Below are 15,825 nucleotides of genomic sequence, written 5' to 3'. Positions count from 1 at the left end.
TGACATAACACTTAATATTAAAAAAAATTTCCAATAATCGTTCTGACAAAACAATCTAACTTCAAAAATATATAAATTATAAGACAGCGCAATTAAATAAAATGATATTTAAGTCTATCATAACCTTAACTCAATTTTTAACTACAAATATTTATAAAAAATAGACATTCTAGCGTATTAACCGAGATATAAGATGGGTAATTCCAGTAAGACAAAGTTCAGATTGCAGAACATAGAGCGCATTCCACATCGAAGTATTAGTTTTCCATGTTCTCATTTGAAGAGGATTGAGCGGGGAATACGAAATGCTTTCTGCAAATTTTTTTCAATTATTATAACATTTACCATCTGATATTTTCTTTTCTTCATTGTTTCTATTCAGTTCATTCATTACGAGTTGGTTTCGAGCATATAAAACCAGCAAGGGTCTGGCATCTTTTCACATACTACTGTTTCATACACCTCATTAAGATATATGTTTATTTGGAAGAAGGTTGTAATGATATTAATAAAAAAATTAATTAATTAATGTCTTAAACCACTTTACTGTGGTCTCTTATCACATCGTCTACTAGTATTGATGCTTAAACATTTATTTCATTATTTATTCCTCTATGAACACTAGCCGGAAGGTGGAAAGTTACAGTTTATTCATCTAGTTATTCTTAGCACTGATTGTTAATACATCTACCAACAAATAATATAAGTCAAAAAATATTGTATAATAATTAATTCATACTCAAATTTGACACTTCAAGAACACTTAAATATTAAACTTTTTTTTTTTAAAAACTTCAATATTTCTTTAAAACCTTTTTAAAGAGTTTTTTTGATAACTTTATGTTTTATAATTGCTTTTTTTTAGTCAATAATACAGATATAAGTCAACAAACTTACAGATTTACATTAAATACAGTCCTTGAAATCTTTATACATAATGATGAATATCAACACTGCTAAACAGTTACCTCATAATGAATAAATGCTTGTTTGTTTATAAACACAATGACAGTCATTACTTCTTATTATAATTTGGATTATTTATAATATTACTATATTTCAAAATTCTTCTGCTCCACAGAAATATTCAACTAAGTATTTCTCAAACTTCTTTTAAATCCATAAATAGATTTTATATTACTTTCCCATGTAGCACTGTAGCAGAGCTATAACTGTAGAAGGGAAAGTATTATAATCAATACTCTTTGACATATGCGGTTTTCACCAGCTTTTCACACCTAAGGAACCCAAAAAACCAGATTGAAATTTTCCAGATGTTCATATATATGTGTGTGTTCGGTGTCTCACACCTTATATCTTCAGAACCTCTGGACTGATTTTGACCAAACTTGGACAGATTACTTCTGTATATGGGGCATTGATGCCATACAATTTTCAACTTAAAAGATCAAGGGGGTGAGACCGTAGAGAAAGGTCACCCTCAGTATTTCGAGGTTTCATCTAATTAAGGTTTTATTTTTCTTAGGCACATTTGTTAACAATTAAAAAATAATATCTACAAAAAATTTTTTTTTTTCAAAATTGCACTCACACCCCAAAAAATGCTGTAAACACTGTAATGGCTAAGTGGGTATATTGCATCAATAGTACCCCCTGTCACCACAAGGAGTGTTAGTGTAGCATTTTTGTACAGCTGTAAAAAAAATATTACATTTAAATAAGATTATAAATATCTTAAATTAAGTTGTGTGTGTATGTGTCTGTAAGCCGTGAATCAGAAAAAAGTCGTATGACGTTAAAGTATTGTAAGCTTTATTATTATTATTATTATGTATTTTGAGTTATATTTAGCATCAATATATGATTGTTTGCTTTCATAATTTTTAGACTATGATCCTCAGCTATATTTTGATTTTTTATCAATAATTTGATAGTTATGTGTTATTTATGAGATGTAAACTTGAGTTTTCATATCCTATCATTAAATATATATATATGGTGCTGTTATGTGATGTTTGCCTTATAATGCTCATGGCAGGATTTTCATTTATTAAACTTTTCTACACATCACAATGTCCTTTTTTTAAATTTAAAAAAAAATGTAATGCAAATCTCTTTTGGTTCTTCCAGAAATGCTGCATAGTAAATCTGAATGAGTAAAATTGCAAAACTTAATAGTAATATTACTTTTTTTTTAATATTGGTATAGTCAAAAATAAAAATATCCTACTAATATTTTATTAATAAATATTCTGTTTGTCTATTCCATGAAAAAGTGTTACAATTTTATCTCTATTTTGGATCACCAGTAAAAATATGGAACTCTTATTTTTTTATATTTAGCTGAATTTTAAAATAGTACACTTTTATTAATATTAATTTTTAAGTTAATATTGACATATTTAAATAGTATTTTAATATTATATTAATTATATAAATAATAATATTAATAATTATATAATAATTTTATTATAATTAAAATATTATATTATAATTATATTAATTATTTATGAATATTGACATAAATTAAATGTATATTTTTTAAATTAATATTAATAATAATTATTATTTTTTTGCATTAATTTTGTCAATATTAAATTTGTATTTATAGAAATGTTAACTTGTACTACTATCTGTATTTCATTCATGTTTTTATCTTTCAGTATTATTTTCATATCATCAGTAAATTATAATAAATTTTCTGGGGTAATTTTTCACAGGCACATTTGCATATAGAGTGGGAATCCCTTCTCGCTCATAAAAACAATAATATTAATATTAAAATTGTTTAGCAAGTATGCATATGTAGTGAAGAACATCAAGGTGAATCTTGCAGAGATCCATCAATCTGTATGAATTGTAAGGGACAACACACATGCTATACTAGAGATTGTCCTTTACAAAACGCAATCTCAAATTTTGGAAACTGCAATCCAGTAACTCAAAAAGTTGCAAAAGGTTACTTACTTCAAACCCAAAACAAAAATAGTTAATAGGCAAACATTCTGTTCTACCACAAAATATACCTAGACAACTGCATCACTTCCTTTGCCAAGCGTTGATACAGATCAGTTGTTTCCTCATCTGACACCAAACTTAGCAACCATGATTGAAAAAATCATAGAGAATAGAATGACATCTATATTTTAAAAGGTAGGCTCACAATTTAGAAAGCAACAATCACATTAACTTGCAATAAAACAAATTTAAGTCTGATCAGACAAAAATAACATTGAAGTTCAGTGAGACAAATGAGAGTGTGTCAGAGCAATCCCAAAAAGAATCTCCAGCACCAATTTCTTCTGTGGTGGATCCTTCCCCAAAACAACAGATACAACCAAAAACACATAAAGGAGTATGCATTCTGCCCATCACAGGGGTTAAAGCTGGAATCCCTCTAGCTGTGGGTATTTCTTCTACTCCTCTCTCTGATTCAGCCCTGGTCCAAGGTGGCAATCCAAATCTGTCATCATCTGCTCTTTCTGTAGTCTCAAATTCAGAGGCTGAGAGCTATATAGGTGAAGATACTATTATTGATTATGAGGCTGTGCTTTTCAAAGAAGAAAAATAATGTCCAGATGGTCTTTTTTTCTGTTTAGCCTTAGATAATACTTCAGAGGATGAATGAGGATGATATGTATGAATGTAAATGAAGTGTACAGTCTCAGGTCGACCATTCCTAAGATGTGCGGTTAATTAAAACCCAATCATCAAAGAACACAGGTATCCGCAATCTACTATTCAAATCCATATAAAAGTGCATTTGCTTCACGGATGGTCTATACAGAAAAAATATTTCTTATTGAAAGGATGGAATGCCTTCTCCAATGGAATATAAATGGATGTATGTCATTTAAATGAACTAAAGCTGTTACTATCAGATCACACATCAATGGATGTATTTCAGTGAACAATTATGAGTGTATGTGAGGAGAGCAATTTTCATCCAGGAGATAATTTCAAATGAAAAGGCTATCTATAATATCAATCACAGAGCTGGATTACCTCTGTATTAAAAGTGTCATAATGATATGTTTCAAATTGTTTCCCAATAAGGATGGTTCCACTGAAGTTTAAGTATACTACTACTCTTTCCTACAAAAATAATAGTTTGTAATATCTTCCTCCCAGATGCAAAATGAAAATTTGGTATCAATTTTCCAGCAATTACCCAATCTGTGTTTAATGCATTTATTGCAGGTATTAATGGAAACCATACAGTATAAATGAAAGTGCATGTTATTAATGGATAAACCACATGGATTAGTGGAGGTATTTACATGGTAACCACATGCAAAGAAATCACTCCAAAACTTCAAAAACTAAGAAGAAGCCTTTAAATGCAGAGAAGTGAAGCAAAGAAGTGAAGCAAATTCTTGCTTCACTTCTCACTTCAGTTAAATTTCGACATGGTAAGATTACATCACTGCAGTGCCCCATTCAGTATCACTGAACTAAATCATGTGCTAATCAAAGCTAGTAACATCAGCTGGACTGTATAGCATTCTCTATGTGTTCATCACAAATTTAATTTTCAACCAGAAAGTCAATGTTCTAAACACCTTTAATAACATCTGGCATGAAGCTAAATATGCCAGAACAAGAAAAGAAGCTGCAGGCTTATCCCTCTCACTTGTGTGGGGAAAAAAGTAAGAGTAGATAAGTATTTGACTGTGAGAGATCTAGAAAATGGAATCCCTTATGGATCTCCTCTTAGTGGAGCACTTTTTACCATCACTACAAATGTCTGTAATCTAAATCAATTTAAGTTTCACTTAAAGGAGTGGATTTTCTCCTAGAGAATTGATGAGGTGTAAGCATTGTGTTCAGTGATTTAGTCTAAATGATACATTTATTGTGTGAATGAGAGGTAACTGAACAAGACTGGGTGTGTGTTGGGAATTACAGTTTTTTTTCTAATCATAATAGTTGTTTTTGGTACTCCTACCTACAAATTTCACAGGGGAGCTTTCATTTTACAATTTTATATTAATAATATCGTAATAATACGATATTATTAATATTACTTTAATAGAATGACTTTAGTGAATCAGAAACATTTTAATAATACAAGTAAAATATTCTTGGATGTTCTTATTTAAATTTTAACGAAATTAACTTCTGAAATGGCAATTAAAAATGATAATTTAAAAAAAAATTAATTAGAAGCTAAAGATCAAGAAATGCTTTCTGAAACCAGTTACGAAAATCAGAATCAAAATAATTTTGTTCAGTTACGTTAATAGTAAGGTAATGGAATGAGCTTTATATTTCTTACAGAATGGGTTGATTGTAATGTTTGGAAACACAAAGCGATGAAATTGTTACATTTACCGTCGTGATCAGTGGCCGACGCAGCGTTCTCCAAAAACATTTAATGAATTATTATATCATGAGGTTACATTGTTTCATAATAAAAACGTCTGCAGATTATAGGGGAAATTTCTAACTAATCGAAGCAAATAACCACGTGCGATATTTGTCGCAGCTGTGTAACCGGATAGTTGTCAAGTTGGCACGTCGACGTGTGCCAACTGTACTAGTACTTGGTGGTTGGTCGGTTGTGAAAGGAAGTAAGCTTCATAGTTGCTTAAGGTTACGGTCTGTGCTCTGCTGAAAGCGTTCTGATTAGTAATGGCAATAAAAGGAAGAAAAAGTTCTAGTAAAAATCCACCGATTTTTAGTCATGAATTTGTTATACAAAATCATGCAGATATTGTATCGTGTGTTGCTATGCTCTTCGTTGTTGGGTTAATGATTCAGGTAAGATGAAAAGCTTATTTACTTTTAATAAAAGTGGAATTTTTTTTAAAAAGCTGTTTACTTAGTCCTGTACATTAATTACGTTTCCAAAATAAATAAATTTCAAAGGTTGTCAAGTTTTTCTTAGTTTAATAGTAATTATTTCTATTTTTACTCGGTTTTGTTTATGATGTGTACTCGTATATTTATTGTTTTATTTAAAAAAACTAGACGTTTAGGTATTGCTCTTAAAATTATGCTATTGAAATAAAGTTGCTTGGTTTATTTATTTAATGTATTGTTACTCGTGTACAGATTTATTTTATTATTATTGTCAATCATTTTGAAAATATTAACACTATTAAAAAGAGGGTAAATTTGTAGATGTTATAAACACCTTGCTTATCTAATTCATTTAAAATACCCAGGCATATAATTTTTCTTCATGGCAGTTTTTCTTTCCAAAAGATAAAGAAAAAAGAAAAAATATGTTTTGTGTATTGAATTATTGCCTTCTTAAACTTTATGAAAAAAATAATTTTAATCAGATTAGTATTTAATTGACCAATTGCAATTGATTTAAACAAGTGTTGATATATTATAGCCTAATGTGAAAATATTGACTATAATGCAAGTTTAATAAGAGATTTTCATACATATTTTTTCATCTTATACAAGTTTTACTTCAAAACTTGTTTTGTATTTGATAGTAATTATCTAGTTATTCATATTTATACTATCTTTGATCATTATACTTCGAAGTTTGATACCAAGGTTTATTTGATGGAACAAAAAAAGCCTTAGCCATGATTAAGCCTGGTGTAATAGCTTATCCTGGTTATCCAGTACCTGTTAAGCAGAATTAATTTATGTAACTATTTTAATACCGATTCCATAGAACATTTTTTCTTAGGGGAATAATGCAAGACTTTGATCATAATTGAACAGTACTCTAACCTTATTACTGTAAGCTGTTATAAACTAACCATATTACAATATAACTGGGTATATATATATATATATATATATATATATATATGGAGTTATGATTAAAATGGAGTTAGTGTCTATTAATAAATTTCTGTGTGTGTGATGACTTGCAAATAAATCAAAATACACAACTTAACTCCATTCAAATACACCTAATGTTAACTGAAATAACCTAATTATTAGAATGCATTCTTTGTTAATGATTGTAGTGTTTATAATTTTACACGTAAAGAGTTAATATTGCATAGTAATGATTGATTAATGCAAAGAGCCATAAAATGATTTAAGATTATTCATTTATTAAAATTCTGCTATATTCTACAAAAAGATTAACAGTAGAAGTGGCATCCATATAATGAATAAGTAGCAGAATATTTAATTAAATATTTTGCTGTTACAATAAATATTTAATCTGTTTTATTAGTCATGTTTGTTAAATATGAGCTATTTTTAGTCAAAGTGGAAATAATTTTTTTAGTTTTTGTAATACATAACCCATAGTATTTTTATAAATAGCATTTAACTGCTTCTTTACGATATTTAAAAAGTGCCAGTAAAGTTGAAATAAATTCATTAAAAATAAATAAATGAATAAAATTGAAGAAATTTATCAGTTATATCACAGATATTCTGTTATCATTACTTTTATTATTTATATTAAATAGAGCAGTTCTGTTATACTGGAAGCATTCCAAATTTGTTTTTATTGAGATGTGTGATTTATTTAGTACTATACATTCGACTATGATATTTACTTAATTATATAACAGGTTTTTATTGCAGTAACATAATTATAATAGCATAAACTATTTTTTAATTAGCAATAATTCAGTTTGAATTTGCAGTACATGGTTAATTAGTTTGTATACTGGTTGTTTCTAGATTAGCAGATCTCGAACTTCAATTCCTAGCACTGTTCAGGCATTTTTTTACTTATTTCATCCAGTTCATTTTTTCAATTAAAATATGAATGAAAGCATGTTTAATTAAACAAATTAAAGCTATACATTTTGTAGGTTATCTTAAAAAAATTGCATCTGATTAAAAAAGTAAATGAATTATATTACATCTAAATCATCTATTAACTTAGTTGCAGAGTTTGTGAGGATGAGGAATAGGTACTTTTCAAGAAGATGCCTGCAGCCGATCAGTAGTTACATCAGTTATCGTAGTTAGTTAGTTGTTAGATGGTGCCACTGAAAGGAGAAAATAAATTGAAATTATAATCTAACTTTTTATAATAAATAAATATAATCTAACCAAACTTAATGTATGCTTGCTTTGCTTGCTAACCTTGACTAGCGAGCGTCAGTTAAATTTGGGTCGATTATATTCATACTTTTAGATTTATTTATTATATATATATATATTTATTTATTTAGTTATTTATATAAATTTATTATACAGTGCATCATCAGTTTATGTGTTTGTTATGTTCTGGAAAATTTCCATGTACAATGAAATCGTGTAAATTGAGACTCACATTTATGCAGAAATACAGGTTAGATTCTTGTTAAGTTATACAGTAAATTATATACATAAATTTCTGTACTCAAAAAATACTGTACTTTATTCTACCATTTTATTATTAAAGTATCGTTGTATTATTTTAATGATATTAGAATACAATGTATGTATTTATAAGAAAAAATATATACTTTTTATTTATTTTCTCCTTTCAGTGGTGCCATCTAACAACTAACTATAGTGACAACTGACTAACTGCAGATCGGCTGTGGGCATATTCTTGAAAAGTACCGAGAAATGTAACTAGTATTTCAATAGAATAATTTTTGCATGATGTGTTAAATATTATATTGAATCAACTGTTTCCAGTAATATTGAAGAAATTTCATCCTTGTCCTGGCAATTATCCTGTTGTACAGAATTCGAAGTAATTGTTTTTTGTTTTTGTTTATATTAGGTTACATCTCCATTTGCTTACATGTTCATTGCAGTACAACATAATGTAAGTCCTGAAACTGAAGGTGATTCTGCTGCTGTGGACTCAGTTACACGCTACACTTATGGTTGGAAGGACTTTTGTGCTGTGTTCTTTTACTTTCTAATATGTATCGTCACGCATGCTATCATCCAAGAATATATCTTAGATGTAAGTTTTATTATTTTTAATATTTTAAGAGATGTAAATTGATAATCAAATTGAATGTCATACCATATTAATTATTTAATTATATTGATATGGCTGTTCTTGTATGATCAAAGTAGCGAGGTTATTAGAAATTTTTTTAGGGAGTTTTATTAATTTTTTTGTATTAAAAATTTTTCTAAGGAGTACATTTAGTTATTTGTCTTTTTCTGGTTAATGTTCTGCTATAGACTGCAATGAAGAGGGCTTTTATTAATGATTGAGTTTTTATTGCATTCATATTGATGTGTACATTTATATATGTAATATGATTGCAAAGGGGGTTTTGAAAAATTAAATATTTAGGTAGAGGATGTAATATACCAGAAGTTGAAGAAGGTTGTTTCATAACTAGTAAAATAATAAAGAATGGACAAAGTAAAGTTAAAGGCAGGCTAGCACAAGGAAGAAGGGCCTTCATGTAGAAAAGAAATTTGTTAGTAACAAATATAGATCTAAAAATTGAATGAATTCTAAAAAATATGTTTGTGGAATATTTGGAGCATTGAGAAGTAAAACATGGATGATAGGAAAATTATAAAAAAAAAAATTCCTTTGAAATGAAGGGGTGTAGTAATTGTTGGCATTAAAATATTAGAATAGGACAGAAAGGTGTGGAGGTCAGCATAAAAAAAAACCCAAAAAATGTATGTGTTGCTATAGAAGAGGCAGTCTTCAAAATAACACCTTGCAATACTTGCTAATCAGCAGCTCATGTTAGTTTGGCGTACTGATTTTTTTATTTATTGGCGGGATTTCAAGTTACTGCAGTTTGTTTGTTTTTAAAGTTTATGGTTGATTCAATGTATACTGCAGGCTTTTTAGAAAATCAGCATCTTTTTTTTTATCAAATTATATTTGTATATGAAGACAGTGAAATGATATTTTGTAATTTATCAGCCAATGTAACTTTGGTTTGTAGGTGAAGAATTAGTGTAGAAAGTGGTAGATCTTTTTTTTTACTGCATCATGTTAATGGTTGTAACTCAACAGCTAGTTGTTGTAGTGGTTGGCATGCTGATTGTTTTTATCAGTTATAATTATATACCAATGTTTCTCATCATTTCATTACATTACTTAAAAAAAAGCTAGATTTGGGCATCTTTCTGTTGCGGATATAAATGAATAACAATTCTACCTTGTTTTCTGTATGCCTAAACACCTTTGAATCTTTACGTCCTTTTGTCTTATGCCATGTGGAAAGTGAATATGGAAATGCTACTACCCAATAGGGAATCTGGATGATAGATGTAAATGTGATAGTAAAATCTTAAATAAACTTTTCATTTTGTATTGTAGAATATTACTGTTATTTCCCATAAGTGGGATTTAAAAAAAAATAAATCAAATTTGTATAAACATTACTTTTAATCACATTGTAACATGGTTATTTTTCATGTGGTGATCCATTTCTTTTCCTTTTTTTCCTGTTTAGCCTTCGGTAACTACTGTTTTTAGATAATACTTCAGAGGATGAATGAGGATGATATGTATGAGTGTGAATGAAGTGTAGTCTTGTACATTCTCAGTTCAACCATACCTGAGATGTGTGGTTAATTGAAACCCAACCACCAAAGAACACCGTTATCCACAATCTAGTATTCAAGTCCGTGTAAAAATAGCTGGCTTTACTAGGACTTGAACGCTGGAACTCTTGGTGATCCATTTCTATATATTTTAAAGATAACTATCAACATTATATTAAATATTGTTTAAACAAATATTTATCATTTGAAAAACATTAAAAAATTATAATTATGTTACCAAAAAAATCATGGTTTAAAAAAAATTACAATCGTAAAATCTTTGACAAATAATTGTTCACAGTTCAATTTGTAATTATAATTTTTATCCATGACAAAGATAACTCATTTAAAAAATTATATAATCTTTAATTGTGAAATTATTTTGGCATTGTAAACCCCTCATGTGCATAGTATTGCAGAAAACAACCAGAAGGATATCACAAATTTTTATAATTTTTAATATATCTTACAGCTCTTTTACTCTTTCTTCTGGCCTTTGCGTCAAGAAAGTGTAAAGATAAGGAAGTAATTTTTATTTATGTACTGGATAGGACTTTTAATGATTTTTTGTAGGTGGTGGGTTGATACTACAAAGTTCATCAATGATTGCCAAACAAGTAAAAATTGTGTAAGTGGTAGCGTCTCGGCCTTTCATCCAGAGGTCCTTGGGGATCGAATCTCAGTCAGACACAGCATTTTTCATATGCTACATTTCCATATCACATGCACAAGCTTCAAGTTTATGTGGCAATATCATCAAGATAAAAAAAAGAAAAAAAAATGAAATGAAAAATAATGCATAGTTCACCTTCAGTAGTGTGACAACATTTTTTTTTGTTACTTCATCTGACCTTTGGAGCAATATGTAACTGGATTAACTATAAATTGTGCATTCTTCGTATTTTTATTTTTAACTCGTAACATTGGCAATGAAAATTACTAAAAAAAAAAAAAAAAAAAATTGTGGCTTTCAGTTGCTACATTTGTTTATGTTCCACTTGCCTACAATATTATTCTGGAACTAACACATTTTATTAACAGTACCAATGCTAGAGAAAAATGCAGAATTTCTAGGATCACATGATATTGTTACCACAATCGTCAGTAAAATCTGCCTCTGGTAGCAGTACTACACTTGCCTCTCTATAGTCATACTAAAATTTGATTCCTTTTCATAGTAGGCATGATAAAATATTTTTAACTTTTCAGTATTTTCTGTTTAGTAAATTATATGCTTAATGATTTATTTCAATCTTTCTCTATGTTGGGAATTAATAAAGTACAAGCAAATATATTTGTATTTAAAAAAATATAATTATTAGTGACTGCTTACTTTGTTAATATAATAAAATTATATGCTTTATTATTTTTTGGTTTTCTGTTTTATTTGTTACAGAAAATAAGTCGTAAGTTACACCTGTCAAAGGTAAAACATAGCAAATTCAATGAATCTGGACAACTTCTAGTATTCTATGTTATGTCTGTGCTTTGGGGTGGTGATGTAATTTTCAAGTACGTAAGTCATTCTATTTTAGTTTTGTAATTGCATTTTTATTGTGACCATAACAGTTCATACTGCAAAGAAGAAGCATAATAAAATGACTATTTATTGATAATTCCTTAAGAAAGTGTTAATATATCAGTTGTTAATAAAGTAAAACTCTTAGTATAAATTAAGTAAAATTCTTAGTATAAATGTTTTCTTTGTAATGTTATATTGGCAATCTAGCTTTTCAGATATATACTAAATTAAGAAATTCTTGTATTATAATTTATAAAACTGTGTACTTTAATTAACTACTTGTTTATTTATGTACTTGGCATACTAAATTTTTTTAATATTCTGGCTGACATTTTTTCAATAACTTCTCTGCCTACATGGGTATTTAAGAAAATGATAAAAAATAAATAGTAGATTCTTATTGTTATTGGCAATGACTGTTAGCCATTATACTCTGAATAAATCCACTTTTTCATGCTGTCATTACCATATGAATTTATTTAAACAAGAGTCAAAAGTGATTGCCTTACTGTCTTATTGCTTTATTTGTTAGTCTTCATATGATTTTAACAGTTTCTATATGTGTACAATTGAGTTGTTCTGTTTTTTTACTAGAGCTTGAGAAAGCAATCACTTAATTTGTGGTACTTCCCATCAGAGACATTCTGTTATGGTAATAAAGGTTCATAATTTGTGTTTATATAATTTTTCTGCTTCAAAAACATGAGTTTTCATTGTTTTGTTTTTATCTATGACCATCAGAAGATTTTCTTATATTGTGATTACACTCCATTCTTAAAAAATATTTACTGTAATTGGAAGTTTGGACTATTTCAACTAAGTGAATAAAATTTATAACAGTTGATAACCATGTGAAAGTACAGATAAGGTGCAAATGTGTGGCTTTGTGTGGCCACTTGAATCATTTATCTTTTCTTATCCCTGACCAGATAACTGCATATCATCAGAAACTATTTCTGATTTCAAATGTATTAGGCTTTTCTCTGAATTTATGTTGTTTGTATTCATTGTCATTTAACCATGTATTTTGCTTAACAAATCCACTTAAGACAGGTGTTGTAAATATCCATTATTAGATGCCTATGAAAATTTTTATTTTGAAATTCCACCGAGTAAAAATTTTGTTTTGTTATATTTTTTGCTTTTTGACTAAGTTTCTAAATAGTGATCACATACAGTGTTTAAAATTGCTCTATATTATGAAATTGCCCACATATTTTATAATGTGTCAGTTTATCCTTCTTTTTTCTTGTTTGGCCTCCGGGAATTACCATTCAGGTATTACTTCAGAGGATGATACGTGTGAGTGTAAATGACGTGTAGTCATGTACAGTCTCAGTTCTACCATTCCTGAGATGTGTGGTTAATTAAAACCCAACCACCAAACTACCAGTATCCATGATCTCGTTTTTAAATCCATTTAAAAGTAACTGCCTTTACTAGGAAAGGCTTATTAGGCTTAAGGCTGGTGTCAGTTTATCCAATTTTTCTTATTGCTGATAATAATCCCTCTTAAAATTGACTGTGCAGGATAAAACTATCATTATAACTGAATTGTTAAGAGTCAAGACTAACACTTAAATGTACAAGACTGTTAAATGTACAAGACTAACACTTCATTTACACTCATACATATCATCCTCATTCATCCTCTGAAGAATTATCTAAACGGTAGTTACCGGAGGCTAAACAGGAAAAAGAAAGAATTGTTAAAAGTCAAACCTGAGTAAGATATTAATATTGTGGTGTGGTGTGGTATCATATTGGCTATATAAACAGTGTAGCTTCTCGGTAATTCAGATATCAGAGCTGGAAGTGTTGTTTTGGCTATGTTGGAGGTACGACTTATTGGACAAACTGGAGGAGATGAGATGCCAGTTTCAAATATGTTTCATGTTGCCTGTGTTAATTCTGATGGGGGATCTTGCCGGGGCTCTTGTGGACGTCTTTCACAGAGTCAGGGCAAATAATGGCAGCTGCCTGGGGCAAATACAAACGGAAATCTATGGGCAGAATACTGCAATCTTCGTACGAAAGGTACTAGAATGTGAGGGCAGAGCATCTGGGCGCTATCTATATATAATCATGCTGGATGCCAGATTTCCATCTACTTGGAGTACCGATTTCCCTCCTGATGTTTCCCACAAGACAGAGACTATGACGATTAAAACTACGGGGACATATGCTGATTTACTCAGATCCCTTAAGACACAAGTTGTAGTACCGCCGACGTCGGAGATTCTTTCCATATGTAAGTTTGGAGAGAACATGGAAATAAGGGTGAAGGAGAAAAAGGAAAACTCAGGCAAATTAAAGCAGTTATTGACAAATACTATTAAGGACGGAAAGGTACATACTAAGACCAGGATAGCAGTTTTCCGGGTGCGAGACATGGAGAGCGGCATACAGCCAGCTGAAGTCCAACAAGGACTATCTGAGGCCTGTGGCCAGGAAATGCTGGAAGATCTCAAAGTGATTGTCAGACCTGGATTCAGAGAAACTACAGTGGCGATTGTGTCGACTTCCTGCGCCGATCACCTTTTCACTGGCACAGAGAAAAAAGGTCAAGATAGGCCTCGTGTCATGCAGTTTAGATATCTTAGATATACCTATGAAGTGTTATCGATGCTTGGAGTTTAGCCATACAGGCAGAAACTGCAAAGATGCTGATAGGTCGGCTGCTTCAACTGCGGTGATGAAGGGCACATTGCAGAGTGCAGGAATACTGCAAAATGTGACAGATGTGGCTTAGAGGGATACCGACCAAAGCGACATCATGCCATGGAGAGGCTAATATGGAGAGACGTAGTAGAAGCCAGGGAAGGACTGGACACGCTTCAACCTGTCGATGAGGATATGGCAGGTGAACCTGAACCTTGCAGTGCTGGCACAGGACTTTCTGGTCAGTTATGCAGCAGAGGTGGGCGCAGACGTCGGACTCATCTCCGAACTGTGTGCTTCTCGACTACATCCTGGTTGGCTGATGTCTGAGGGCAGGATTGCGATGATCTGGTACTGTACGGGACTCCCTGCCTGTGATGTGTGGCTAGGACAGGGCTTTGTAAGGACGAGGGTGGGATGGGTGACCTACTACTACACCTACCTTTTGCCTAACATCAGCATGGAGTATTATAAAGGGATTTTAACTACTATGGTAAGAGATATATCTACATGTTGATCAATGGTGGTTGCGGCAGGTGATTTTAATGCCTGATTGACTGAATGGGGATTTGCCAGGACAAACACAAGAGGTTTGGTGCTTATGGATATGACTGCAGCATTGGATTTAGTAGTGCTAAATGTTGGTGATGCATATACATTTTGGAGAGGGCCCTCGGGCTCTATAATCGATGTGACTTTTACCTCCCCTGAGCTTGCTGCCCGTATTGCAGACTGGAGAGTGTGGGAAGGCTACACGGCCAGCGATCTTGATGACGATTACTGGCACCAGAGCTGGTAGTGATGGACCTCCTATATTCACAGGCTGGAGCACCAGGGACTTCGACCCTGGTTATTTTACCGAACAGCTTGACCTACATGTAGTACATTGGGTCTCCATGGCAGAGGGGTAGGCCACATGTCTTGCCGATTGTCTTGAAGAAGTCTGTGAAGTCCTCCCATGTAAGGCAGTTGCTTGCCTGCATATTGGTGGACTACCGCATAGCAAGCAAGCAAGAACAATGCCACAGGCTAGGAGGTATATGACAAGGGCGTACTTGCATTCGGTGAAAGTCGTATATGCTGAGCTGTATAAGAAATACAGAAGAGAGCTTGCTAAGTTCATCATACAGTCAAAGAGAAAATGTTGTCCACCTCCTCAACTAATCGAGGAGGTGGAGATGGGCCTGTGGGCGAGGCCCTATGTGGTTCTAGTGAAAAAAACAGTAAGACCCAGAGCTACAGTTATGAGGTGTCCACAAGAAGTGCTGAACATA

The 15,825-nt window shown here is 31.1% G+C and overlaps 1 protein-coding gene across 1 annotated transcript in view; it reads left to right on the top strand.

Annotated features, from left to right (window-relative positions):
* Positions 1 to 5,456: 5,456 nt before the first annotated feature.
* Positions 5,457 to 15,825, top strand: part of TRAM (translocating chain-associated membrane protein 1) — a 39,643-nt gene continuing 29,274 nt past the window's right edge. Inside the window, exons 1-3 of the mRNA XM_075354490.1 lie at positions 5,457 to 5,724; positions 8,618 to 8,806; positions 11,765 to 11,880. Coding sequence (XP_075210605.1) covers positions 5,596 to 5,724; positions 8,618 to 8,806; positions 11,765 to 11,880 — 434 coding nt within the window. The 5' untranslated portion in view covers positions 5,457 to 5,595. The remainder of the gene's footprint in view (positions 5,725 to 8,617; positions 8,807 to 11,764; positions 11,881 to 15,825) is intronic.

Source organism: Lycorma delicatula, chromosome 1 (assembly GCF_047948215.1).
Source record: "Lycorma delicatula isolate Av1 chromosome 1, ASM4794821v1, whole genome shotgun sequence".
Classification (NCBI taxonomy): Eukaryota; Metazoa; Arthropoda; class Insecta; order Hemiptera; family Fulgoridae; genus Lycorma; species Lycorma delicatula.
The sequence above is the reverse complement of the archived record's forward strand: the minus strand, read 5'-3'. Positions and strand labels throughout refer to the sequence as shown.